The sequence below is a fragment of the Cetorhinus maximus genome, chromosome 21 (assembly GCF_964194155.1).
Source record: "Cetorhinus maximus chromosome 21, sCetMax3.hap1.1, whole genome shotgun sequence".
NCBI lineage: Eukaryota > Metazoa > Chordata > Chondrichthyes > Lamniformes > Cetorhinidae > Cetorhinus > Cetorhinus maximus.
The window spans coordinates 69,721,655-69,749,130 of record NC_135899.1 but is presented as its reverse complement, the minus strand read 5'-3'; the positions used below and the strand labels follow the sequence as shown (position 1 = coordinate 69,749,130).

The window sequence follows — 27,476 nt, the reverse complement described above, 5'->3', positions numbered from 1 at the left end:
ATTGAGCCATTGCACTTAGTCTCCAAAATGGAAAATTCCATCCTAAAGTGCAAAACAGCCAAATGTACATAATGACTATCAAAATAGCATTTCCCAATGGGATGTGGTTTCCTTTATCAGAGTAGCACTACACTGTGGTATAAATATTAACAACTAACGTGTATGAAGGCAGATTAAAAATTATTTGTGAACAGGAAATTGTATGAAAGGAAGATGCCCATATTTCAGATTCAGCAGTTTTATAATAATAAAATCTGTTGTGCAACAATAAAATCAGTTTCACTTCCTGCCAAAATTGATCCTTCCACATGTCACTTTGAATGTAAACAATGACCATTCTCTTCATAACTTCATAATGTTTTTAAAGTCAAGTTTTATATAACAAAACATTCTTACACCTTATGAACAAGTTAGACATTTATTTAAATTGATAACCTTACAGTTCCGTCCCCACATTTTTTGGGATTCTTCTTCCTCAGTCAAGAAGCTGTCCTTGGGGGATTTGCCAGGGTTGCATTGAACCCAAGAATGCCCTGGGTTGTTTCTGCCTTTGCATGACTCATATTCCTTAATGGTACCGCACATGTCGAGTGATCTTCTGATGGCGGGTGGAGATCAGGAAAACTCTATAATCAATGATACTGGTCTGCTAATACCAGACTGCTCTAATTTTAACATATGCATTTACACAAAACAATAAATAAAACAAACTGTTCAATACAGATTAGTCTGCCCAAGTATCATCTACAAGATTGCACAGTGACTGCTTTAATTTCCTTCGGCTGTAACTTCTCTGCCAGTATCTGTCAATGCCAAAATACATGGCCGACTCTCAGAAACATCTCGTCATAAGAATGAACAAAAGAAATTACAAAGTAATTAGCGATAGTACAGCTGCAAAACTAAATGTACCCAACAACCGCAACATTGAAAAGTTAAAACTTGAAAACAAAATAATGTCAGCGGTTCCATGGGATACAGATACTGCATTGCCTTTGTTTATGAAACCTGCAAATGTAAATGCTTTTAACTTCCTTCATTATATGTTTTAATAGAACATATTTTAATGGCAGGGGTGCATCTGAGGGGAGGGGGTGGGCTAGGGAGGGAATGAAGACTCTTACTGTAAATAAATCTGCTAAAAGAAAAAAGGCAGCAAATCTGATTTAGGTGTCTGCCTGTCCATTAACAGGCAGATGCCTAAATCAGATTTAGCATCCTAACCTAGCTTTAATAATAAGTAAAATGATAAAACTTATTCCAAGCGATATGTTGGAAGTGCACCCATAAAACAATAACTTAAAAATCGGGCAACATGGATTTAAAAGGAAAACATCCTGCCAGACTAACATCTTCATTTCTTTGAGGGCATTACAGATAAAGTAGATATTGGAACACCCTTCATACAGTTTACCTACGTTTTCAGAAAGTATTTGGAAAAATTCCACTTAAAAGGCTCCTAATTAAATAAAGAAGTTACACCAAGGCAGGTATAACATTGGACCATTTAGGAATGTGGTTAAAAATAGAAAACCAAGGTCATGAGTGTCAGACTGGATTCAGTACTTGGGCTCATGTTGTTTCATAGATACTGAAATGACCCAGGGAAAATATGGAGAACATTAAAAGCATTGAAAAATTTTCAAAAGTCTTTACGTCAGTTACATGTTTGGGTAGAAAAACTGCAAATTAAATTTAACACTGATAAATGTAAAGTATTGCACATAGTCAAACAACAAAGGTCACAGGTACATACGAATGGAACTAAGCTAGCATAGATAAATTTAGGATGGAACTTGCAATGTGCAGATATTGCGGTGAAAGAATTAAAAAGAAAGGAAATCAAGCCAGAAAAATCAAATACTTTGGAAGCGGTGTGTCCACTATTATGTTTGGATTTCTTTCTCAGTTTTTTTGTGCTTCCAATTCCATTCACATATACCTTTTTTATCACAGTGATAAACAATTAGGATAATTTACAAAGCCAGTTAATAAAGGCAAAATCATTGTATTTTTCAAAATACAGTTGTTAAAAAGAGAGTTAGAATACAAAAAAAGATTAGTATTGATGAGCTTTTCTTGTCTCTGATTTTCTTATTCTATATTCTAATCAGTGAAAAAGATCAATTATTTCCACGACTTAAAGAAAACCATTAAGCTTTTTTTGACGTATTAGTCAACAAAATGTAAAGGTTTTTTGAGGGGCTATGACCTCAAGCATTTATCAGGAAACTACCATCATTGATATAACTGCTTTCACTCCCACATTTCTGCAGTCTGAAAAAGCAAAGTGCAGCTCAGAAAGTTAGTGAACTCTGAGATAATCCTTCCCCCAGAGATTGGATAAAGATGGCAATTTTAACAATACATTTCTTTCACACTTCTGTGGCCCAAATAGTCCAGATTCACAATCTGTGAAAGCATGCTTCTGTTCCAATGCCATTAGCACTTCAGTTAACATTTCCTCTCCAACTGAATATTCGATGAACTAGAAACCTGCGATGTTGGTCTGCTCGTGGTTATACTGGCCTTTGCATGTGGACTCGAGGGATGTTTTGACGATTTTGGTGCCAGTTCCCTTTTCAATCTGTTTTGTCTACAGAATAACATCAACTGTTAGTGTTGGTACATATGTGCAATATCTATATCCAAACTATTCATTGTTTTGTGTCTGTGAGAATGTACTAAAAGGTAGGTAAAGATGATTATAGTCCATACATTTCTAGATACTCACAAACACAATGATCTATGCTGACCCGTAACATCATAAAATATTAACCACAAACACACAAGGCAACCATGCTGGTTTTTGCTCCTACTTCATATCATTTTAAAAACTCGTTTGTTCCTGTCTGTTCACCAAATTTTCCCTTTCTATCACTTTAAAATATTGTTTTCTTTCTTCCTGCACTATTCCAAGTCTTCTCCCCTCCAGCTTCCATCTCACCCTACCTATTCCATTCACTGGGGCCCTGCCTCAGCCTTACCTCAACCTGGACCTATTGTCCATGACCCATTTTCTTCCCCCCACATCCACATTGATTGCTTTCTTTCATATTCATTCTAGCCTACAATTTGCTTGCTTTTGAAAGAAAAGTGATTGTGTTGAAATATTATGAAATTAATATGAATAAACTTCTAATAATTCTCCCCAGTATTCCACACAGGTGGGTTCGGATTTTTTTGATGATTACTACTGACCCAATTGAATCTAAATCATGGCTGATACCAAGTTAAAATTTTTATACAAAACCTGCAACCTACTAGACCTGCAAAACTTTTGTGGTGAAATGAGCATCTTTATTGCAACAGTACTTCTTTAAATCCCCTTCTCATGCCATATCCATCCCATTCTTTTCACTCCTCTCATATCATCCCCATCCCATCCTACCCCTTCTTCCAATGCCATCCCCATTCCATCCCTCAGATGCAATACCCCATCCCATGCCTCCCCTGCCCCCCATGCTGACACCCTCCTCCCATGCCATACCCCAACACCCACTCCCCTTCACCAATCCCTCCAGCTGGAGTCAGTGTTGTTGGGACCCTCCTACCTCCACTGTTTTATTTTCTCCACCAACTTTTTTCCCCACTCACCACTGCCACCAACTGTTCCTCCCATGCCATTCACTCCAACTCTCCTCAATCCCAGCTAGGGTAATTTTATTGTTGGGCTCCACTTAGCTTCCAGGGTTTTCTTCCTCCACCACCATCCCACCGCCCAATCCAAACACCCCACCTCTACAAGGCACAAATATTATTTATTTATTTTTAATTCATTCATGGTATGTGGGCATCGATGGCTAGGCCAGCATTTATTGCCCATCCCTAATTGTCCTTGAGAAGGTGATGATGAACTGCCTTCTTGAATCGCTGCAGTCCTTGTGATGTAGATACACCCACAGTGCTGTTAGGAAGGGAGTTGTGCTTCCTCAAGTATTTACCTACCACCTTCAAAATTGTTTATGATTCAAATAACTATGTATTCTTTCCTCTCAGAAAACTTATTTTTCTTTTCTTTACATTCAAGAAATTCCTTCTACGTCCCACAGTGAACTTGCAGTATTTGCTGAGAAGCAAGTCTTCCCTCCTTGATTTCCAAAGTCTTTAGAAATTTACATGATTATAAAGAAATATCATGTTCTTTCTTCTCAAAATGCATTTGTAGTTCTAGTTGAAGCTGTTACTGTTACAGCACTGTAACAACAGAGTTATCCCCGCTGTCATGTATGCAATAGCCAGACAAATTTTATTTAGAATTTTCTGTTTTGTTGCCACTTGTATCTCATAGTTGTTATTTGTGTATTTTCTGCCTTTTTGTCCAGTGACTTGGGCTGTTGTGGAAAGCGTTTGGTGTTGTAATTCCACAGGGGTACAATGTAAGTTACAGGACCACTCCCATCGTATAGGTTGTTCTTTCACATACAAAATTTGTCAACAAAATCTAGAACACAACCAAACCCAATGTCCAGATCTAATTTACAACTCTGGGGCTGAAGCAGAACCCAGGCCCAGACCTAGTGATAATGATCTAGGGCATGTGCATGGAAAATCTTTTGCAGGCATTTGTAACATGATTATTTTTAAAGGTAATTTAGTGGGTTTTTTTTGCTGAATTGTGTAATCTTTACGTTAAAAAAAATGCTCTTCAAGGTGAGGGAATAAATCCTTCCCATTTTGGGAACCAAGTCTGAACATTAAACATGCTTATATCAGGAATATCACAATTATAACAAAATAAAATGTCCTCTATTTGGCTTCAAATAGTCCTCAGTCTTAGTCTTAACCTCAGAAGTGTAACGTAACTGCATCAGTTTGCCATTTGTCCATGCCAGCCATCCTGTAACCCAACGATTTTCAGCCTTTTCTTGGTTAAGGAACCCTGTTATATATTGTGAAACTCTGTGGAACCCCAGTCCTTTCCCCCCTCCTCCCCTCCCACTGTATATATATTATAAAACAAAAACTAAAATAAAGTAAAATATTATTGAATGAATGATTATTTTTCATAAAATGTAAGAACAATATATCTTGAAAAATTGAAAAAATTGGTACAATTTTCAAATGATCTGAAAATTGGGCAGAACCTTTTAGGGATGCTCGGGGAAAACTTGGGTTCCGGGGAACCTTAGTTGGAAAACACTGCTGCAACCTCTCTGGGTGAGCTTGCAAGATTTACTTTTATGTTTGTTCAGTAGAAATTGGATCAAGACTTTTCAAACTTATCTCACACGTGACCCTTCCAGTCAGTAGGAAGAAAAGACTTTTATCTCTTCGTTCTCAGATGGATTTGAACCTAGGTCCCAGAACAATGGCGAAGTCATTGCACCGCCCAGTGTTATTTTGTGAAGAAGAGTCATATGGACTCGAAACGTTAACCCTGTCTTTCTCTCCACAGATGCTGTTAGGCCTGCTGAGTTTTTCCAGCATTTTCTGTTTTTGTTATTTTGTGTGTGGTTGGTATGTTGACATATGATTTTGAGTTGTATATTGTGCCCTGAGAGAAGAAGGAAAATGGTCATCAAAAGAAGTTTGAAAAAATTGTTTTGAATGATTTGATTGGTCCAATTTGCGGCAGTTGCTTTAAGAAAAAGTATCTAATGATTGGTTTTGTGGGTTCCTTGTTTGTGATTAGTAGATTATGCTACGTCTTTGTACCTGAGCAAATCCCCATAGTTACCTTAAAAGTTGGAGGTTATTTAATTTAATGATGGAAACTAGGGATAGCCACTTCACATGTCTTACACTTAAGTAAGAATTTTCCCTTGCATGTTTGTGTCAGTTTGGTATAACTAACTACTTTTACATTTCAGGCTGTTAATTGAATGAATGAATGGATAGATCAGTATTGCAAATAATATTTCCCAATTTCTTCATTACCTGTTGCAGTGCTTTAAAGTGACCAATACCAGGGTGAATATGATTATTACTCCAATTACAATGACAGCTACAATCGCACCAGAACCTGGAACACAAAGGAGAACTCAGTTAATGTGGAGCTTGCATTTCTACCAACATCATCTGTTCTTATCAGAAGACTAGGGAGCGGGGAAGTTTGTGTTGTTGGGGTCAGTTTCCTTCACCCAGCTTACATAGAATTGTTAATATGTTACTTTGCTCACCAAACTACTACTCCAATTAAGGGTCATTGCAGCCAATTTATTTAATTTTGATTCAATGTCAACAATATGAAGATTCCAATATTTATCTTTGCAGGTGAGTCGAGATAGAGAATGTTGACAGATTATTTGACTGAATTAACACACATTCCAACAGGAACCCCTTGATAGCAATAAGCAGAAAAAACCTTTCTTTTCCTTATCCGATCAGATTATTTTTACTTATTTTATATTAGGGAGGATATATTGGCCTAGTAGTGGGTGCAGTGCCGAATTACCAGAATTATACCCGAGCTAAAAGGGTTAAATTGTTAAGACAGGTTGCATCGACTAATATTGTATTTTTTTGAGTTTGGAAGATTAAGTGGTGACCTAATTATGGCGTTCAAGATGATTAAAGGACTTGAGAGTGTAGAAGCTGATAAATTATTTTCCCTGGTGGGCAAATCCAGAATAAGGAGACATAACCTCAGAATTAGAGCAGGACCATTCAGGGGTGATGCCTGAAAATACTTCTTCACAAAAAGAGTCGAGGAAATCGGGAACTCTCTTCTCTAAAAAGCTGTTGAAGCTGGAGTGAGTGGGGGGCGATGGGGAGGGGGATGCATCAATTGAAAATTTCAGAACTGAGATTGACAAGGTTTTGTAGTGTAATGTGCTAAGGGATATTGAACAGGGCAGATAAATGACTTGAGATTCAGATCAGCGATGATCTAATTGAATGGTACAGCAGGCTAGAGGGGCTGAATGGCCTACTCCTGTTTTTATGACCCCAGTTGCCATCTTTGGTTGGGATGAGGTCATGCAGAATATGATAAAACCTGGGAACCTCTAGTATGCTTGATTCGGCTCCACGCTGGCAGGAGATTGAACCATGAGATAAACCTCTTCTCGCTCCTCTCCTCCATCCCACCATAATCTATTAACAAGCACTGAAGTCACAAATTATTCTATAAAGTTAAAAATAGAAACTCATTGGTTAATAGCCTGCACTTTATCATCACATAAACTGGTTTACATTGGGAAAAAGGAAGTGAAAAGCAGCAAGAAACATCCTTACTCTGGTACAGAATTTCTTGGGGGGATTTTGTGGTCATCGTTGTGTTGACATTTCCTCCTGTTGTATTGAAAGCCATGCTGAGGGTCACTGACAAGGAGAAAAACACAAAATCAAGAATCAGAGGAGTCTGTGTTCTAAACCTGAACATAATCCAGTTGGAATTGCCAAATACAAAACTACAATTTTATCACAGGATTGAAACGGCATTTTTGGGCATAAGAATGAAATGGTTTGTCGAAATCATTTGCACCCATTGATCAGGACACCGTCCTCCCACACCCGCCCTGCTTTTGGTCAGTTTCTCCAATAAACAATAAAGACAAACTCCATATAGAGTCCTGCATCTGACAACTCTTGCCAAGTTAGTTCAGAGAGAATCATAGATATTTCCAGCACGAAAGGTGGCCATTCGACCCGTTGCATCCATGCTGGCTGACAAGGAGCCACCCAGCCTAATCCCACTTTCTAGCCTTGTAGGACATGGCACTTCAAATGTATATCCAGAATCCAAATGAAAAGATGCAAATCCAGACCAATTGTAACAATTTGGGCTTTCGATCACTTTGGAAAATTAAAAATAACAATTAAAGTTACCCATGTTACAGCTTTTTCTGTGTCATTACTTTCCATTATATGCTCGTGCCAGAAGCTTGAGCCTTGAGTTCATGCAAGTTGCAGGCCCATCAACATTAGCTGCAGATATTCAAGTTTGCAAGGTACAGCTTCTAACATGCACCTATGCATCCAATGTCTAGAAATTTCTATGTTTGCCAGGAATTGCTGATTGCAAATCCTCTGATGCAAAGTTAGTGAACCAAACCTCCAGGGAAATAATTCTTAGAGCATTTGGAATGTGTTCATTTTTGTATATGAACCAACAGAGGCAGAGCATAAATCCTTCAGCTTTTTGTGGGGTAACTTTGAACATAAAGGAAAGTTATAGCTCCCTCTCATCAGAAAATAAGGATAAATTCTTTTTCTCAGAGAGTGGTTACAATGTGGAACTCACTACCACAGGAAGTGGATGAGGCAAATGGCTTAGATGCTTTCAGAAAGAAACTAGAGAAGTGAGAGAAAAGCAAACAGAAAAAAAAGCTGAATGACTGTGATGAGGCAGACAGAATGAAACTCATGTGGTGTATAAACATCAGCACAGGCTAATTGGGTTGAATGATCTATTTCTGTTCTGTATATCCTCCTTAGAACAAAGGAGGTTAAGAGAAGATTTGACTGAAATATTCAAAATTATGAAGAATTATGTGAAGGAGAAACTTTTCAGTAACAGAAAGGTCAGTAACCAGAGGAAACTATTTTGTGGTGTATCTCATGGCCTAATCTACACTGGGAAGGTTTCTCTCTACTCATGAGTGACTTTGATCTGACTTCATTTATACTATAAACACGATGAACTACTAGGTAAGTACATCTCTTGAGTACAGAATATTCCATCTTCTCTACAGAGTCTCTAGCACATGACTGTTGATGTCACTGTTACATCATGACACACATCACTATCTCATTACCATGACTATTAACCTATTGTGCTAAATCTTCTCCCCAAGTATAAAGTCAACTTTTTTAATAACAATGTTAAACTATTTCTTAAACTATTTACATTACATTTGTCCTACCACTACCTGCCCCCAAAGTCCGAAGTTCACAGGTTAAGCCTTTGCAGTGTTTTCACAGCTCTCCCTGATCTTGTTCTTGTCACCAGTGAGCAAGGGTGATGGTCTTGAACCGGTTCATTGACTGGGCTGCCATTCTGCGAGGTGATTGATGTAGTTTTCAGATAATCCAGCCCAGACCATGTGATAATCAAACTCATTTGTTCTTGCAGCCTCTAATAAGATTAGAGTTTTTCTGTTTCTCCACATGCCAAACGGAGTTTGGATGAGATTGAAACGTGGTTGTTCTGTTCATTTAAGGACTGTGCCTTCAAATTTTCAATCCTGAATCCAGACTGGTACTAACGGATTTAAAGTGCAATTCATGCAACTGTTTGACAGTCAACCTGTTGGCATGGGAAACTCTTTCGAGTTATCAACAGTCACAGATTGCAACTCTTTCGAGTACAATCACAGTTCTTGGTTTCCGGGAGTGGGACATGAACCCACAACCCTCTGATTCAAAGGCGAGGGTGCTATGCACTGAGCCACAGCTGACACCTCCCTCAGACTGGTACTAACGGAGCTAAAGGCTTCCCTCTATGCCTGGAGTTATGCCAGTTCTTCCGTTTATCACGTTAGGTGTTCTCCATATTCCTCACTCTTTTATGGTCAACTGATGTAACATTCAGTTGTAAGTTCTGCTGCAACAAAGGAATTTGTGTTTTCAAGCCATCGACACATGAGCAGCTCTGCCGGTGAAAAATTGTTACTAAGGGCAGAGCTCTGTAATTCAGCAAGGCTCAATTCCAATCCCTATGCTTAGTCATTAGCATTTCAATGGTTTTCACTGCTCTTTCAGCCCCTCCATTGGCCTGTGGGTGAAGAGAACTAGTAATGTGAGTGATTCCACAGTCTTCTGTAAATTTCCTTAAGGATTCGTTCATGGACTGTGGCCCATTGTTCAAAACAATTTCTCCTGGAAACCCATGCGGGGAGAAGATATTCTAAAACGCCGTTATCACAGTTTCAGCCATCAAAGTGGAGCCTGGTAGCCTCTAACCGCCTTGAATAATAATCCACTGTCACAAAGTACAGTTTTCATCTTATGTCAAAGAGATCCAGTCCCAATCTTTTCCAAGGCTTATCTGGAAAACTACATGGTAATAAAGGTTCTGTGGGTGGCTGGCTTAGTAATTGTACAAGCATGGCATGACAAGTCGAAGTCTTGAATTGCCTTTGAAATGCCTGGCCACCAGACAAATTGATGTTCACGACTTCTACACTTCACTATTCCAAGAATCTTCCCCCTCATAGCCTTGGATATTACCAGTCGATGGTTAAATACTAGACGATCATCCACTATCACTGATGTTTCCTCTGTTCATGGTACTTCCATAAAAGCTGGTCTTTTGGACAATATTTAGAGCAAACCATTGGCAAAATGTCCTAACATGGGTACACTCCACATCCTCCTTTTGTGCTTTTCTGCTTTCTTACAGTTTTTTCTCAGAAGCTGGTAGAGAGTTTGTTATGACTGATGAGAATACTTCCACTTCTGAAATAAGCAATAAGTCTTGGGCTACGGCATGATCAACCATAGCTCTAGGTGATGCATCAGCTGTGGTCTGCATTTTCCCTGGCACATACACAGCTGTATACTGGTAATGAAGCAGCTTAAGTCTGAAACGTTGTATGCATAGAGGCATTTTGAAAATCTCCATGGAATTCAAAAGGTTATCCAATGGATTATGGTCTGTCGCAAATTGAATTGTAACCCCATCAAACAATCAGAGAATCTCTCTGATGCCCAGGTTACTGCCAATGCTTCTTTCTCAAGTTGCATAGCATTGTTCCATTTCAGTTAATGACCTGGAAGCAAAGTAGACTGGCTTTCTGTTACCATCCTCTTGGACCCAAATGAGTACAGCTCCAAGGCCTATTGAGGATGCATAGGTGGCCACCACCGTGGGCAATATGGGATTATAATGCGCCAGCACATCCGAAGACATGAGCCTTTCCTTTATACTCAGAAATGCGTTGGTTTGCTCAATTCCCTAAAACCACTGTTGGCCTTTCTGTAAAAAGTCTCTCAAAGGTTCAGTAATTGTAGCTGAATTTGGAATTAATTTACCAACTTGACTGACCATTCTGGGGAACCTCTGGGCACACTTTGTAGCTGTGGAAAGTTGCTGATGACTTTCATTTTTTGAGGGTCTACCATTATGCCCTTTCATTATATGATGTGTCCCAAGAATTTAATGGTAGATTTTGCAATTTCACATTTTTTATTTAGAACAAAAGAATAAAGAACAAAGAAAGGTACAGCACAGTAACAGGCCCTTCGGCGCTCCAAGCCTGTGCTGATCATATTACCTGTCAAACTAAAACATTTTGCACTTCCAGGGTCCGTATCCCTCTATTCCCATCCTACTCATGTATTTGTCAAGCTGCCTCTTAAACACCACTATTGTACCTGCTTCCACCACCTCCTCTGGCAGCGAATTCCAGACACTCACTACCCTCTGTGTAAAAAACTTGCCCCGCACATCACCTTTATAGTTTTCTCCTCTCACCTTAAATCTATGTCCCCTTGTAATTGACTCTTCCATCCTGGGAAAAAGCTTCTGACTATCTACTCTGTCCATGCCACTCATCATTTTGTAAACTTCTATCAAGTTGCCTCTCAATCTCCGTCACTCTAGTGAGAACAATCTGAGTTTCTCCAACCTCTCCTCATAGCTAATAACCTCCAGACCAGGCAGCATCCTGGTAAACCTCCTCTGCACCCTCTCCAATGCCTCCATATCCTTCTGGTAATGTGGCGATCAGAATTGCACGCAATATTCCAAGTGTGGTCTAACCAAGGTTCTATACAGCTGCAGCATGACTTCCCAGCTTTTATACTCAATACCCCTGCCGATGAAGGCAAGCATGCCATATGCCTTCCTGACTACCTTATCCACCTGCATTGCCACTTTCAGTGACCTGTGGACCTATACACCCAGATCCCTCTGCCCGTCGATGCACTTAAGGGTTCTGCCATTTACTGTATAATTCCTACCTGTATTAGACCTTCCAAAATGCATTACCTCGCATTTGTCCGGATTAAACTCCATCTGCCATTTCTCCGCCCAAGTCTCTAACCCATCTATATCCCGTTGTATCCTTTGACAATCCTCTTCACTATCTGCAACTCCTCCAACCTTAGTGTCATCTGCAAACTTACTAATTAGCCCAGTTACATTTTCCTTCAAATCATTTACGGACACTACAAACAGCAAAGGTTCCACCACTGATCCCTGCAGAACACCACTAGTCACAGCTCTCCATTCAGAAAAGCACCCTTCCACTGCTACCCTCTGTCTTCTATGACCAAGCCAATTCTGTATCCATCTTGCCAGCTCACCTCTGATCCCGTGCGACTTTACCTTCTGTACCAGTATGCCATGAGAGACCTTGTCAAAGGCCTTACTGAAATCCATGTAGATAACATCCACTGCCCTTCCATCATCAATCATCTTTGTCGCTTCCTCGAAAAACTCGATCAAGTTAGTGAGACACGACCTCCCCTTTACAAAACCATGCTGCCTCTCACTAATACGCCCATTTGCTTCCAAATGGTAGTAAATCCTGTCATGAAGAATCTCCAATAATTTCCCTACCACTGACGTAAGGCTCACTGGCCTGTAATTTCCTGGACTATCCCTGCTACCCTTCTTAAACAATGGAACAACATTGGCCACTCTCCAGTCCTCTGGGACCTCACCCGTAGCCAGTGAGGATACAAAGATTTCTGTCAAGGCCCAAGCAATCTCCTCCCTTGCCTCCCTCAGTACTCTGGGGTAGATCCCATCTGGCCCTAGGGACTTATCCACCTTAATATTCTTCAAGACGCCTAACACCACATCTTTTTTGATCTCAACATGATCCAGGCTATCTACACACTCTTCTCTCGACAAATAGACTGCTAAGTCCTTCCCTTTGGTGAATACTGGTGAGAAGTACTCATTTAGTATCTCTCCCATTTCTTCTGGCTCCACACACACATTCCCACCTCTGTCCCTGAGTGGGCCTACCCTTTCCCTGGCTACCCTCTTGCTTTTTACATATGTATAAAAGGCCTTGGGATTTTCCTCAATCCTGGTTGCCAATGACTTTTCATGACCCCTTTAAGCCCTCCTTACTCCTTGCTTAAGCTTCATTCTACTTTCTTTACAAGGTGAGGCCTGCCAATTGTAGCACTTTGAGAACTTCACAAACTCATAATCATGCTCCTGTCTTGTGGCTTCATGAATAAGTATGTTATCCAGATGACAAATTACCCCCAGTTTTCTTTCCAGAATGTTTGACATGGTTCGCCGGAACATCTCCGGAGCTGATGATATTCCGAAGGGAAGGCGGTTAATACAGAATCAACCAAAGACAGCCAGGATTCCTGGTCGAGGGGTGTTTGCCAAAACATGCTAATAGCATCAAGTTTGGAGAGCATTCTGTTGGCAGATTTTGCTAAGCTGGCATCCACTGAGGACATAGGATGGATTTCTCTCTGGATGGCTTTGTTTAATTACGTAGGGTCTACGCGAAGCCTGACCTGACCATTCAGCTTGGGAATGGCCAAGCTTTGAACACCACCTGATTGGCTCTGTGACGGGTGACATGACACCTCTATGTAATATTCTGTTGAGTTCCTCTTTAACTTTTGTCAGCGTTGGATGTGGTACCCTCCTGGGAGTGGATAGACATACAGGCTTATCATCTTGAAGCAGCAAAGCTTATTCAAGCTTGAGCTTACCAAGCCGCTGAAAGAGTTGTGGGAATTCTTGACAGGATTCTGTCCTGTTGTCTTGTTGTCGGACTTTGTCCACTTTTTCCTGAATGCCCAGTTGTAGGCATGCATTTCTGCTCAGTAAAGACACGTTTTGCTGGAGCAAGATATAGAAGGTCTCTGTAATCTGTCGCCCCTTGTGGTGAAGAGAGGCAATTATCTGACTTTTTACTTGAAGATTTGTACCAGCTGGACCTTGCAATTTAATGTTTGATGGCTGGATGCTTATTATTTTGAGCCATTCCAAATTATCAGCCAGCATTGTAAAGGCAGCTCCGGTGTCAAGTTTGAAATCAGTTTTAAAGCCTTTGACTTCCAAAGTGACTGACCAAAAGTCTTGTTTGTGATCTTTTACTTCTCCTAGAAAATCTGTAACCTTGGCCGGAATTTTACAGCCCCGTCGCGGTGGGGACAGGGCCGTAAAATGGCAGCGAGCCATTTTAAACTCCATTGACTTTGGTGGGAAAGCAAAACCCCACTGCCATGAAATTCCGCCCCTCGTTTCTTTCCTTATTCCCAATTTCTTGAATTGTCCGCATTTCATAGGCATTCTCTTGCTTTCTTCCTTTAATGAAACTTGTAGATTTACAGAATTGCTTGAAGTGTCCTGTCTTTCGGCTTTGGAAATAATCTGCACCCTCGGTTGGGTAATCTTGCCCTTGTGCTCCTTCTTAGCGCTGCAGCGTAAGCACCCCAAGATGATTGTTATAGGGTTTACCACCCTTTTGCCTATTTCAGCAGACTTTTGAATGGGTGCAGCTGCCGCCTTTGGGCCTATCCAGCTAACAGTCGCGTCTTAAGCCTCGATATCTCAACGGATTATAGTCTTATTTTGCTCCTTAGTTTCGACCTGCCTAACACATTAAACCACTTGATCTTGTGTTAGGTCGTCTTTTGTCTATAAAAAATCTGACAGCTTTTTGTCACGAACTCCAACGACAATGCAGTTGTGAATGAGTTCATCTTTCAATGCACCATATTGCAACAACTGACTAGCCTCTACAGGTCTGTAAGAAACAATTCGACGGATTCCCCTGCCCTTTGGGATCTCTGACTGAATTGCACTCACTCGATTTTCAGGTTTTGTTTGGGGCTGAAACAGGCATTGAATGCTTTTAGGGCAGTTTCAAAGTCTGCAGAGCTCCTTCCCACCTTTTCAGGCAGACATCGTTGGTGACAGGCTTCACTGCATTGAGGAACGAACTAATCTGGTCCTTCTGCTCTTTGGCATGCAAACTCGATGCTGCTCGATATCTCAGGAAGTGTTTTTTCCACAGCTCCCAACGCCGGTCTCTCTGTGGACCTTCGAGGTTTTCGAACGGCTGTGGATGGGCCGTGACTGCTCGACTGGTGCTGATATCACTACCAATTCTCAGTGTGCCTCTCACCAAGGTATGTCTTCTGATTCTTCCTTTGAAGAAGTCTTCTTCTGATATTCCCAATGGATGTTCTGTCGATAGCACCAAATCGTTGTTGGATTGGTGTCACCAATGTTGTTACCATGTTTTGTGGTGTATCTCATGGCCTAATCTACACTGGGAAGGTTTCCCTCTACTCATGGGTGACTTAGGTCTGACTCAGGTAGGTTTCTTCAAAGCTACTTTATTTACACTATATATATGATAAGCTACAAGGTAAGTACATCTCTCTAGTGCATGGACGTTACTGCTACTAGATCATTACTGCTGATGTCACTGTTACATCATGATACACATCACATCTCATTACCATAACTATTAACCCTTTATGCTACAGGGACAAATTTAAGATACTCGGCAAAAGAACCAGAGATGGCATAAGGAATCTTTTTTTTTGTGCAGCGAGCTGTGATCTGGAATGCACTGCCTGAAAAAGTTATGGAAACAGATTCACTAGTAACATTCAAAAGGGAATTGGATAAACACTCGAAGGGGAAAAAATTACAGGGATATGGAGAAAGACCAGGGATGAGGCTAATTTGATAGCTACAACAAAGAGCTGGCACAGGCCTGGTGGGGCTAAATGGTCACCTCCTGTGCTATATTATTCTATGATTTCCCTTGATACAGTGATGTATCTTGTTATTGATTTTGATTTCTCAGGAAATAAATATTTAGCATTTTTGTCACAACAGCAGGCAAATTAATAAATCTATTCCCTCACGTAAACACATTATATTCTGCATGTCATATTGTACATCTGTTTAGGATGTGAATTTTTACAGTGAAAACCATAAAGTAAATAAGAGTTTCTTCCTTTGCCAATTATCTTTCCAAATCTTTTGACTTAAATGAACATTTAAATTTAGGATAAAAACAAAAAACTACTGCGGATGCTGGAAATCCAAAACAAAAACAGAATTACCTGGAAAAACTCAGCAGGTCTGGCAGCATCGGCGGAGAAGAAAAGAGTCGACGTTTCGAGTCCTCGTGACCCTTCAACAGAACTGAGTACTCAGTTCTGTTGAAGGGTCACGAGGACTCGAAACGTCGACTCTTTTCTTCTCCTCCGATGCTGCCAGACCTGCTGAGTTTTTCCAGGTAATTCTGTTTTTGATTTAAATTTAGGACTTTGATTGAAAACTTTCCTCTGAGTTTGAATAAATAGGCAGTCAAGAGCAGCAGATACATGGGAACACCACCACCTGGAAGTTCCCCGTCAAGCCACTCACCATCCTGACTTGGAAATATATCGCCGTTCCCTCATTGTCGCTGGGTCAAAATCCTGGAACTCCTTCCCTAACAGCACTGTGGGTGTACCTACACCACATGGACTACAGCGGTTCAAGAAGGCAACTCACCACCACCTTCTCAAGGGCAATTAGGGATGGGCAATAAATGTTGGCTGAGCCAGTGATGCCTACATCCCGTGAATGAACAAAAATTCCAGATTTGTGACTTGGAAAACACATCCTTCAAAAAATAAAGAAGTCTATAAAAAGTTCACAAAAACAAATCAGAAAAGTGCAGATATATATATGTATATATGCAGAACAATTCTTTCACTTTTAAAGCCAAAAACACATTTCACATTATACTTTGATAAATTATTCAATATTTATGTTGTCAGTATTTTAAACCGTTGGGATTAGATGGAGTAGGGACAGGTTGCAGAGCTTTATATATCATGTACAAGCATTCTAACTAAGCTTGCCTGTATTTTCTCAGCAAACCTTACTAAACAAATATTATAATAATGAGTAACTAGCTCATCACTGCACCAGATAGTACACACACCTTTGATTTAATTGTACTGTTATGTTCCCACACAATTCGGGCAATAAAACAACAGCACCAATTTGCTATGCATTGCTCAAATCTGCGTCAGATTTTAAAAGCCTAATGTTTGTCAGCTCAGTGTCTAATCACTCAGGCAACATGTGCAATTCAGCACATGCAATTGCATCATTAAGAATGAAACAGCTTAGCCTTGGGGCAATGTCATATCAGAAAATTATTACTCCTCACTTCCAACCATTTTCCACTTCTCCTTGACCAAGATTTTCAGGGGTTTAAATCTTTTCTCTTTATTTTTCTCCTCTATTTTCCCCCTCCTCACCTGAAGATTGCTTTTTATGTTGGGAGCTTTGGTTGCAGGGGCACCGGGAGTCCTTCGCAATCAGGCCCAAGTGACCTTTCCTCACATGTGAGGCTAGACATGAACAATGGAAGACCATTCAAAATAGCACAGAGGTAGGTAAAGGAGAAAAGGGAATGAAGTTCCTACTATGGGTACAGGAAACCTTTCTAACCCAACATGTAAAAAAAAACCCAACAAGGGAAGATTCGTTATTGGATCCAGTAATGGGGAATGAACCAGAGCAGATAAATGAAGTGAAGGTAGGGGAGCAGCTAGACAATAGTGACCATAACAAAATACACTTTAAGTTGATGAAAGAAAAGGATATAAGTATGATGAAAACAAAGTTTATAGATTGGAGAAAAGCTGATTTTGAGGGGCTAAGAATAGAACTTAGGAAAATAAAATGAGCAACTATATTAGTAAACAACGTGGTAGAACAACGTGAAATATTTAAAACTGTGTTCAACAGATTTCAGGAAAAATATATTCCATGAAAAAACATGAACTAAAAACCATGGATGAATATAGGCATAAGGAAACAACTGAGGGTTAAGAAAAAGGCAAACCTTAAAGACAACAGAGGAGTGCATGATGAGAGAAATATGAAGAAAGTAGAAGAGAAGTCAGAAAAACAATTAGGAAGGCAAAGAAGAACAATGAAATTAAATTAGCAAGGAACATAAAACAAAACAGGAAAATACTTCACAGGCACATTAATAAACAAGAAAGGCTGGTGATGGGAATAGGACCGTTAAGGGATAGAGAGCATAATACCACAGGTAACCATGGAGAAATGGCAGAAATATTAAATAATTATCTCACTTTGGTATTTAACAGGGAGACAAACAAATAGACATGACATTGAATGATGATGGGGTAAGTGCACAAAAATTTAAAAAAGGGAATATATTGAACAAACTAAACAAACTCAAAGAGGACAAAGCCCATGGGCCGGATGAATTGCAAACAAATAGTTAACAATAATTTAAAGAGATAACAGAGGCATTGCTACTCAAATTAGCAATTTGTTAGAAAAAAAGTGCAGTTGCAGAGGACTGGTGGTTGGGTAATGTAATTTCAACTGCATTCTGTATCGTCTAGATGGGAACCTCCGCAACCTTGGTCACTTCCGGGCAAAAACAAAATTTATCACCATGGACATCCACGATCTTCAGTTTGCGGATGACTACTGCGTGGTGGCTCACTCTGTATGGGTCATGCAAAGGACGCTTGACCTCTTGAACACCTTGTATAAGAGTCTTGGCCTGTCCTTAAACATCGCCAAGACGAAGGCCCTTCACCAACCTTCCCCGGACCAGTTGAACATCCTCCCTACCATCCACGTGGATGGGGTGGCTCTGGAGCATGTGCAGCACTTCCTTTATCTCAGCTGCCACCTCTCCCAAGGGACTACCATTGATGAGGAAGTCCACCACCGAGTCAACTATGCCAGTGCTGCCTTCTTCAATCTGCGCCAATGTGTCTTTGACCTTTGGAAGTCAACAAAGGTTCTGGTTTATAAGGCTGTAGTTTTGACCACACCCCTCTACTTCAGCGAAACATGGACTGTCTACCCATGCCACATTAAGATCTTTGAGAGCTTCCATCAGTGGTGCTAGCGTTGAATCCTGGGGATCAAGTGGGAGGACTGCCGGACTAATGCGAGCGTCCTCCATGAAGCTGCATCTACCAGCATTGAAGCCCTGCTCCTGCGGAACCAGCTCTGATGGATGGACCATTGCATCTGGATGCCCGAAAACCGCCTCTTTCTGCAGCTTCTCTTCTCACAGTTCTCCATTGGCCAACACTGAAAGGGTGGCCAAAGGAAAGGGTATCAGGATACCCTCGAGGTTGCCTAAAGCGTGGAGGCATTAACACCACTGATTGGGAGGAGAATGCTGCCAATCGCTTGGCAATGCACCACCACAATGCACCATCAAGGCACAAGCCACTTTGAGGCTCAGTGACTCCACAGCGAGGCAGAATGGCAGTGGCAGAGGAAGGGGAAGGAAGCCATCGCAGGGCTGCGATTTCCATTCACCTGTGCAACAATGTGCCCCCACTGCAGAAGAACACGTGGATCCAGAATTGGGCTCCTTAGTCATCTGCAGTCTCACCAAGCCTGACGGACATCATCCCCAATTCCAAGGGACTGCCAGCGATGACAAATGTAATTCCAATATTTAAGACGGGGGGCAGAAACGTCCTGGGAATTATAGACCAGCTTAATACTGATGGTAGGAAAAATAATTGAATCTTCACTAAAGGAGAGAATATAATGGAAGAACTTCTAGAAATGAGAAAGGTGATAATGAATAGACAGCATGGATTTTAAAAGGGAAAATCCTGCTTAGCCAATCTTACTGGCCAGAAACTTCCCCTAGTCAGGGGGGGTTGTGTGTGGGGCAGGGGGTCAGGCATCCCCGATCGGGTCCGCGCCGCCATTTTACGTGGGTGGGCCAATTAAGGCCCGCCCATCGTGACGCGCAATTGGAAGTGCTGTGCGCTCCATGTGCGGGCAGGGGGGCGATTCTCTGAGCGGTTCCCTGTGCTTTTTCACGCATGCGCGCGAAAGAGCACAGAGATCTCCCTGAGGCACAGAGGTGCCTCAGGGAGAGTTTTTTCAGCATTAAACTTTTAAACTAAGGTTTTTAAAACTTTTAAAATGTCCCCTCATGTGATACTATCACATGAGCTGGGACATGTCAAAGAATAAATGTATAAATTTTTATTAGATCTTAAAACACTTCACATGAAACCTCACCCCGCCCGTGGATGAGGTTTCATGAAAAATGCGAAGGCCGCCTGGGCTCTTCGCCTGCCCGACAACCTTAAGGTTGGACGGGCAGCTCATTAAATTGAGCTAATTAAGTTTCAAATGGCCTTAATAGGCCTTTGATAACTCGGCTGCGCGCCCGCCGAACTGAAAATCTAAATGACATGCGGTGATGTCGGGATGCCCGCCCGATGTCACCACACATCATTTTACATGTTGGCAAGCGGCCCCCCCACTCGCCGATGGGAAAATGCTGCCCACTGAATTTTTTGAGGATGTAACAGAGAGAGTAGACATTGGTAATGCAGTAGATGTAATTTATCTGGATTTTCAAAAAGCCTTCAACAAAGTGCCCCATAATAGACTAAAGAATAAGGTTAGAAAATGTGGAGTCAATGAATAGGGGGCAGAATGAATTGCTACTTGGCGTCAAGGGTAGTTAATCAAAGTAGCAGGAGGTGGGAAGTGGATCAGTGCTGGGATGACTACTGTTCACAATCTGCATTAATGGTCTGGACTTTGGAATCAAAAGTACAATTTCTAAATTTTGGCGATGATGCTATTGGGGAGATGGTCAATACTAAGGAGGACTGCAACAAATTACAGGGGGACATTCATAAACTTGTAGAATGGGCAAATAATCAGCAAATGAAGTTTATAACATGGATAGAAGTGAGGTAGTACACTTTGGTAGGAAGACTGGGGATGTCGCTCATTACTTGGAAGGTGCAGTGGGAGGAACAAATGATCTGAGTAAAAATACAGCAATCATTAAACGTTGTACCACAGGTTAGCAATGTCAGGAAAAAGCATACCAAACACTAGGCTTTATTTCTAAAGGGATAGAATTGAAGAGTAGGGAAATTATGCTAAACCTGTATCAAACCTTGGTTTGGCTATATTCATTAGAATCCTACACAATATTGTAAAAAGGATATAGAGACACTCGAGAAGATTTACAAGGATGATACCAGAAATGCATGAATATACATATCAGAAAAGGATTGGCAGGCTGGGTCTCTTCCCTCTTGAAAAAAGAATGCCAGAGCGGGTGACCTAGTTGAGGTCTTTAAAATTATGAAAGGTTTTGATAGAGTGGGTACAGAGAGAATGTTTCTTCTTGTGGGGAAGAGCATAACTAGAGGCGACCTATATAAGATAATCACCAATAAATCAAATAGGGGATTCAGAAGAAACTTCTTTACCGAAGAGTGGCAAGAATGTGGAACTTGGTACCACAGGGAGTGGTTGAAACAAATAGTATAGATCCATTTAAGGGGAAGCTGGACAAGAATAAGAGTTGGAAGGGAATAGATGGTTATGATGGTAGATTTAGAGGAATAAAAATGGGAGGAGTCTCGAGTGGAACATAAACACCTGTGTGGGCTAGTTGGGCCGAATGCCTTGTTTCTGTGCCATATATCCTATGTAATCCTGTGTAATAACAGGCATCACAACCGAGCTCAATCAAATAACCTGACGTCTCTCTCTGTAACTAAGCTACCGAATGTCAGCTATCAGTTTAGTTGCCATTTGCTGCACATTATGCAGTGGCAAAACACCTTTCATCCATATGATGATCAGAATTGTATATAGTGCTCCAGCTGAGGCTGGACAAGTTATATGGCCAAGGAATTTTATAGTCCCACGCAATCATTGGATTTCTTGGTGACTATCTTATATTGATGGCTTCTACTTATGCTCTCTCCTGCAAGAAGAATCATTCTCTCTGTATCCACTCTATCAAAACCTTTCATAATTTTGAAAGTGGGGGAGGGGAGCTCGTAACATGTAGCGCGTGGCCTGCCTGCCACCTACCAACCTGCCCTGACCCTGCTCCCTTTTTATGGGGGGGCCATGAAGGCTTTGGGCAGCCCGCCTGCCCTTGGGCCTATTGAGGCCCTTAAGTAGCCAATTAATGGCCACTTACGTGCCTCATCCCACTCCTGCCGTCATTTTACCGACAGCAGGGGGAGGCTGATGCCAGGTGGGTAGCCTGGCAGCTTTTACTGGGCAAGCTGGTGTCAGACAAGAAGGAGGGGGGAGCCTCCTTTTGGAGTCCCTTGTGCCCATCGGAGGCACCCCTCCCACAAGGTCAACAGCCCCTCCTGGCCTCCCAAAACCGGTCCCCGATCTCCCCTCACTGGGGCCTGCCAGCCAAGCCCCACCAATACTCCAGATTTACCTGAAGTCTGGCCTCCATTAGCTTCTCTTCTTTGGGGACTGCCTGTAGTCCCAGCAAAGCCGTTGCTAGAACTACAGAAGTGTGAGCCAATTGGACTGGCCAGCAGCTCTTAAGGTAGGACTTCCTTCACAGATGGGGGCAGAAGGCTCACCCTTAGCCAATTAATGCCCTGCTGAGTGTAAAATGGCTGTGGGGTAGCTGGTATTGGCAGGGATGCATTCCCTTTTGACTCTTTGGATGGTGAGGAGGGAAACCCCACCATCCAAAAAATCCTGCCCCATAGGGTCAGGCCCCACAGACCACTTATTCCTCAGTGGTCTCTGGTGTTGTTTGGCCAAGATAACGTCTCTCTTGCCATTCTCCTCCTCAAGACACACACTAAGGTGAGGTGGACAAAGGAGGTTGCTACAATGCCCTCCAGAACACCATTACTATAGAATTGCTATCACCCAGTTACTACAGACCTTAAAGGTGTCATAGTTTTAGTTTACATATAATGAATTGCATGTGTGTGTTCTACTTCTGAGATTGAGGGTAGGGAAATAAGATGGGACTTGAGTATTCTACAAGTCTGCCCTCTGGTATCTTTGAATTGACAGAAGGCTGCTTGGTCTATTAGCTCACCCCTTCCAAGAAACAGTTTATAATCTGTACCATCAGTGACTCTCCATAAACCAAATGGCCACAGGGAAAGCTGGCAAGGAAATCACTTTTCCATGGAAATAATCGGGCATCAATCTTATATTAGTATTGCAATGTTCTTACAAAGGCCATTAGCCTGAAATGCTAACTGTTTTTATTTAACAGTATAATCTATATTGTTCAACCATGATGAATCACATTCCTCAGAAGGCATTCCGGATCCAGCAAGACTGGAACTACATGTCATAAAGTCTTTGATCATGTTACAATCTTCAATCGTTATCTGACCCAAATGACTATTCTTTAACTTCTGGAACTGAATTCAAATCCACCCTGAACTGGTGGACAAGAATCTTCTCTCTCTCTCTCTGTTGGCTGGGAAAGTTTTATATGAAATCACTATGAGAGGACTCAACCCAGTTTATGGTAGGCACAAGCTCATTTAATAAAATTACCCTCACTCCAGCCTAAACTGGCAATCTCACTCAAAGGCCAGAAATTTTCCCGTCGGTGAGTTGGGGGCAGGGCCCGCTCGCCCACGCGAAAATGACGCGGGATGACCTTGGGGGGAGCCCCCAAGGTCATCCTACCCCATTTAAATATTCAGGAAGGAGGGCGGACAGCGAAATTAGCTGTCTGCCCATCGACTTATCAATGGCCAATTGAGGCCATTGACAGGATAATTAAGCCAATTAAAGGCCCTGCCCGTCCAACCTTAAGGCTGGTGGGCAGGCCAGGAGCCCCAGTGGGCTTCTGAAAAAAACATGAAACCTCATCCACTGGCGGGATGAGGTTTCATGTCTGTTTTTAAAAAGTTTAATAAAGTTTATGTGATATTTATTAACATGTCCCATCTTGTGTGACATTGTCACATGAGGGGGGACATTTTAATAACTTTTTTATTTTTCTATTTTTGATGTTTATAAGGCTTTCACCAATCTCCCTGAGAGAGCACTTAGTCTCAGGGAGATGTGCGCTCTTTCGTGCACATAGCACACTTTGACAGTTGGGGAATCCCTCCCCTCCCCCCCCCCCGCCCCCGGCACAGGGAGTGCATAGCGCTTCCTGTCGGGCGTCACGCTGGGCGGGCCTTAATTGGCCCGCCCACTCAAAAGGGCGGCGGGGCCCGTTTCGGTGGTGGCGATCGGCTGTCTGCCCGCCGCCGAGCCGGTTGGGCCCGTCCGCCCATCAAGGGCAAAATTCTGCCCAGAGGCTGGGATTTTCCGGTCCCAGCCGCGACGGGAAAATTTGGAGAGGCAGTCAAAAGTCCATTGACTTTCAACGGGACTGGAAAATCGTGCCCAAAGCTGATAAGAATTACTGGATTGGGTACAAAAATATTCACAATGATGCACTTTGGAGAGCCCTTCTGTGGCTGGGTTAACACTCTGCACGTGGCCAAGCCACAACTGATCTGAGAGCACTCAACATGGACGTTGCAAATTTAACCAGCCCCAGCTAAATTGTCCATCAGATAGAATGATGCGGCACAGAAGGAGGCCATTTGGCCCATTGTGCTGTGACAGTTCCTTGGTAGAGCTATCCAATTAACCCGGCTCCCCCTGCTCTTTTCCCATAGCCTTGCTTTTTTTTTTTCCCCCATTCATGCACTGATCCAGTTTCCTTTTCAAATTTATTATTGAATCTGCTTCCACTGCCCTTTCAGGTAATGCATTCCAGATCACAACAATTTGTGTAAAAAAAATTCTCATTTCCTCTCAGTTCTTTTACTGATAAATCCACAGTAACTGCTTGGCTTTTCATGTTAAAGGTCTTTGCACCCCTTTCATTTGATGAACCTCTTGTATTGGAATGGTGAAAATGTGAACTTGTTATTACAAGGAATAGTTGAGGCAAATAGCGTGGATAACATAAGCTATTGATAAACACACGAGGGAGAAAGAAATAAAAGGATATGCTTGTGGGGTGAGAGGAGGCTAGTGTGGAATAGAACCACTGGTATGGACCAGTTGTGTTGAATGGCTTGATTCTGTTGTTATATTTCGTAGTATTCAGTCTGCACCTCTCCTGCCCCTCTCCCAGTGTTTGGCACCGCTATTGCTGCTCTCCCAGCGACTGGTACTCCTACTGCCCCTCCCACAGTGGCTGGCACATTTACTAACCCTTTCCCAGCGACTGGCACCCCTGCTGCCTCTCTCAATTTAGATGACATACATTGCTTTACATTTAGTCCTCACACCTTCAATCGGTTCATTTATGTACCTGGAGTAATTCTATTTGTGATTCATGGACAATTGCATGCCAAAGTGCTGAAAGATGGAGAAGCCAAATATCAGCAATCTCAATCTACTGCCTAAACAATGGTGGTGTGAGAGTTGTGCTCCACTAGTGACAAATGACTCTAAACCCACCAGAGTTCCTGGGTACATCATGCCAATATGAAAATGTCACAGGTACCTATTAAATGGGGGAATATTGGGATTGTAGTGCTGCATAGCCTGCAAAGCGCAGGAAAACCTCTTGTAGGTTCAGTAACAGCTTCAGCAACACTAAGAATTGGCTCTTTCTCGGGAACCAATTTCCCAGGGATAGAAATTCCTTTTTAGGTGCTCACCAGGCTAAGAATCCAGCCTGGTGCACTTCTATGGGCCCCACTTACATCGCTACATCGCACCAAATGGAGGTATCCAGTATCATTTGAGCATGGGAGATGGGAACCATGGGAATTCTTGCAGAGGATATCATCTACCAGGACGGACTCTGTATCTTATGTTCGGTTCCACAGGAGCAGAGCCAACTGCTGCCTGCTCTCCCACCTAGGGATGCAGAGATCATTTTAAAAACAAGGGCTGTATTCACAGTGCACAGTAGGTTAAACAGAGATCTAATAGAAACATTCAAAAATTGTGAAAAGTTTTGAGAGACTACATAGTATAAGTTTATATATTCTGGTTGGTGAATCAACTGACCCAGAACTTCCTGCAATCGCAAGATCTATGACTTATAGCCAGAAGCTCGCAGCCTTGAGGGAATTTCGCTGTTGCTGAAGTGCTGCTAAGTTTCCTGGTTTTCTATTTAGAATACGCTGCCGTGAGTAAAGCACAGAATCAGGCACTCGTCACCGATCTAACAACTGGACTGATGGCATAGACAACCATCTGGAGCAATTGGAAGGGTTTATGTGAATGGAGTGTAGCCTCCTGAATAACATTTAACTTACAAATCAACTTTTGTATTTAACCCTGACATCCTGCTAAAATAATCGGAGCCCACCACTGATTTATTCCGAATAACAAACGACTTGATCAAGTAAACAAGGACAAGCTGTTTTGATTCCTTTGTGATTTGTGGCAGATGAGAAGTTCCCAGCACAGTCACTATCACAAAATTATAGCAATAAACATTAACCAAAGGATAAGTATCGCTGTAGACTGCATTTGACTTTGGCGCTCCGTTTCCATACTGATGTAGGATTAATAAACCTGGCTGGGGTACTACGGCCAGTGTGAGTAGCAGCAACATGAAAACTGGCTTAAATGCAGGAAACTTGCAATTACCATTGATTTTAGTAGGGGCGGAGCAACCAAAAATACGTTCTGACTGTTTTTGGGTAACGAGGAGCAACAAAAAAAAGACCCCAGAAAATATGGAGATCATAAAGAATAATACCAGTCACTTACTCCTGAATTCCATTAATTTCCTTGTTCTTTTGCACTGTTCAAAAGTCCCTACAGCACAAGTCCCCAGGAAAACCTGGGGCAATAACAAGAGGAGCACAAACTCAAGATTCATCCTGGAAGCAAAAGTGGAAAGGGTAAGGGCTTTTCATACAGAGCTGTTAGGAAAAAGAAGTAAAAGTGACGACTTAAATGCAGTCAATCTTCATTTAAGAGGGAGCTAAATAAACACTTGAAGATGAAAGACAATAAAGGGCAGTGGGCAAGGGAACCATGTTAAAAAGCTTTGATAGGAATGTACTGCAGTCCCAAGAAGCCTCTTTCAGCTCCGAAGTTTCATGACACTATTTAATTCATGCAGCTTCAGATATTAAAACGTCAATTTTTCATCACTCATGATATTAAGTTATGCCCCTGAGCAAGTCGATGATCTTTTCCCTCTTTCCAAAACAGATCACATTTCACTGCCCTATATTTTACTGATGGGAGGATTGTCCCATGAGGAGTTTAAGTAGGATGGGTCTACATTCTCTGGGGTTTAGAAACCGAGAGGTGATTTAATTGAAATGTACATAGTTCTGAATGGACTTGACAAGATGCTAAGAGGCTGTTTTCCCTGGTTGGAGAGTCCAAAACTGGGAGCCATCGGGCAGCATTTTTACTGACCTGACCCTCAGAGAGTGGGTCAATCAAAAAGTCAGGGGGAACCCACTATTTAGAATTCCACTGCGCACTATGCAGTTCTAACTCCACAGCATAGGCAGGATTTTGCCGTCGGTGAGCAGGGGGCGGGGCCCACTTGCTGATGTATAAAATGACCTGGGTTGACGTCGGATGGAACCCCTGACATCATCCCGCCCCATTTAAATTTTCAGGAAGGCGGGGGCGCAGCAAAATCAGCTGCGGGCCCGCCGACCCGTCAATGGCCAATTGAGGCCATTGACAGGATCAATTATACAATTAAAGGACCTGCCCGTCCAGCCTTAAGGTTGGCGGGTCGGCCAGGAGCCACGGCGGCAAATAGAGAAAACATGAAACCTCATCCACCGGCGGGATGAGG

The 27,476-nt window shown here is 42.0% G+C and overlaps 1 protein-coding gene across 1 annotated transcript; it reads right to left on the bottom strand.

Annotated features, from left to right (window-relative positions):
* Nucleotides 1-222: 222 nt before the first annotated feature.
* ncmap (non-compact myelin associated protein) lies at nt 223-26,531 on the bottom strand. The gene is made up of 4 exons (XM_078567088.1): nt 26,420-26,531; nt 7,180-7,266; nt 5,881-5,965; nt 223-2,596 (listed from the first exon to the last, which is right to left on the bottom strand). The coding sequence occupies exons 1-4, from the start codon at nt 26,529-26,531 to the stop codon at nt 2,455-2,457; spliced, it is 426 nt and encodes a 141-aa protein (XP_078423214.1). The 3' UTR covers nt 223-2,454.
* Nucleotides 26,532-27,476: the final 945 nt, after the last annotated feature.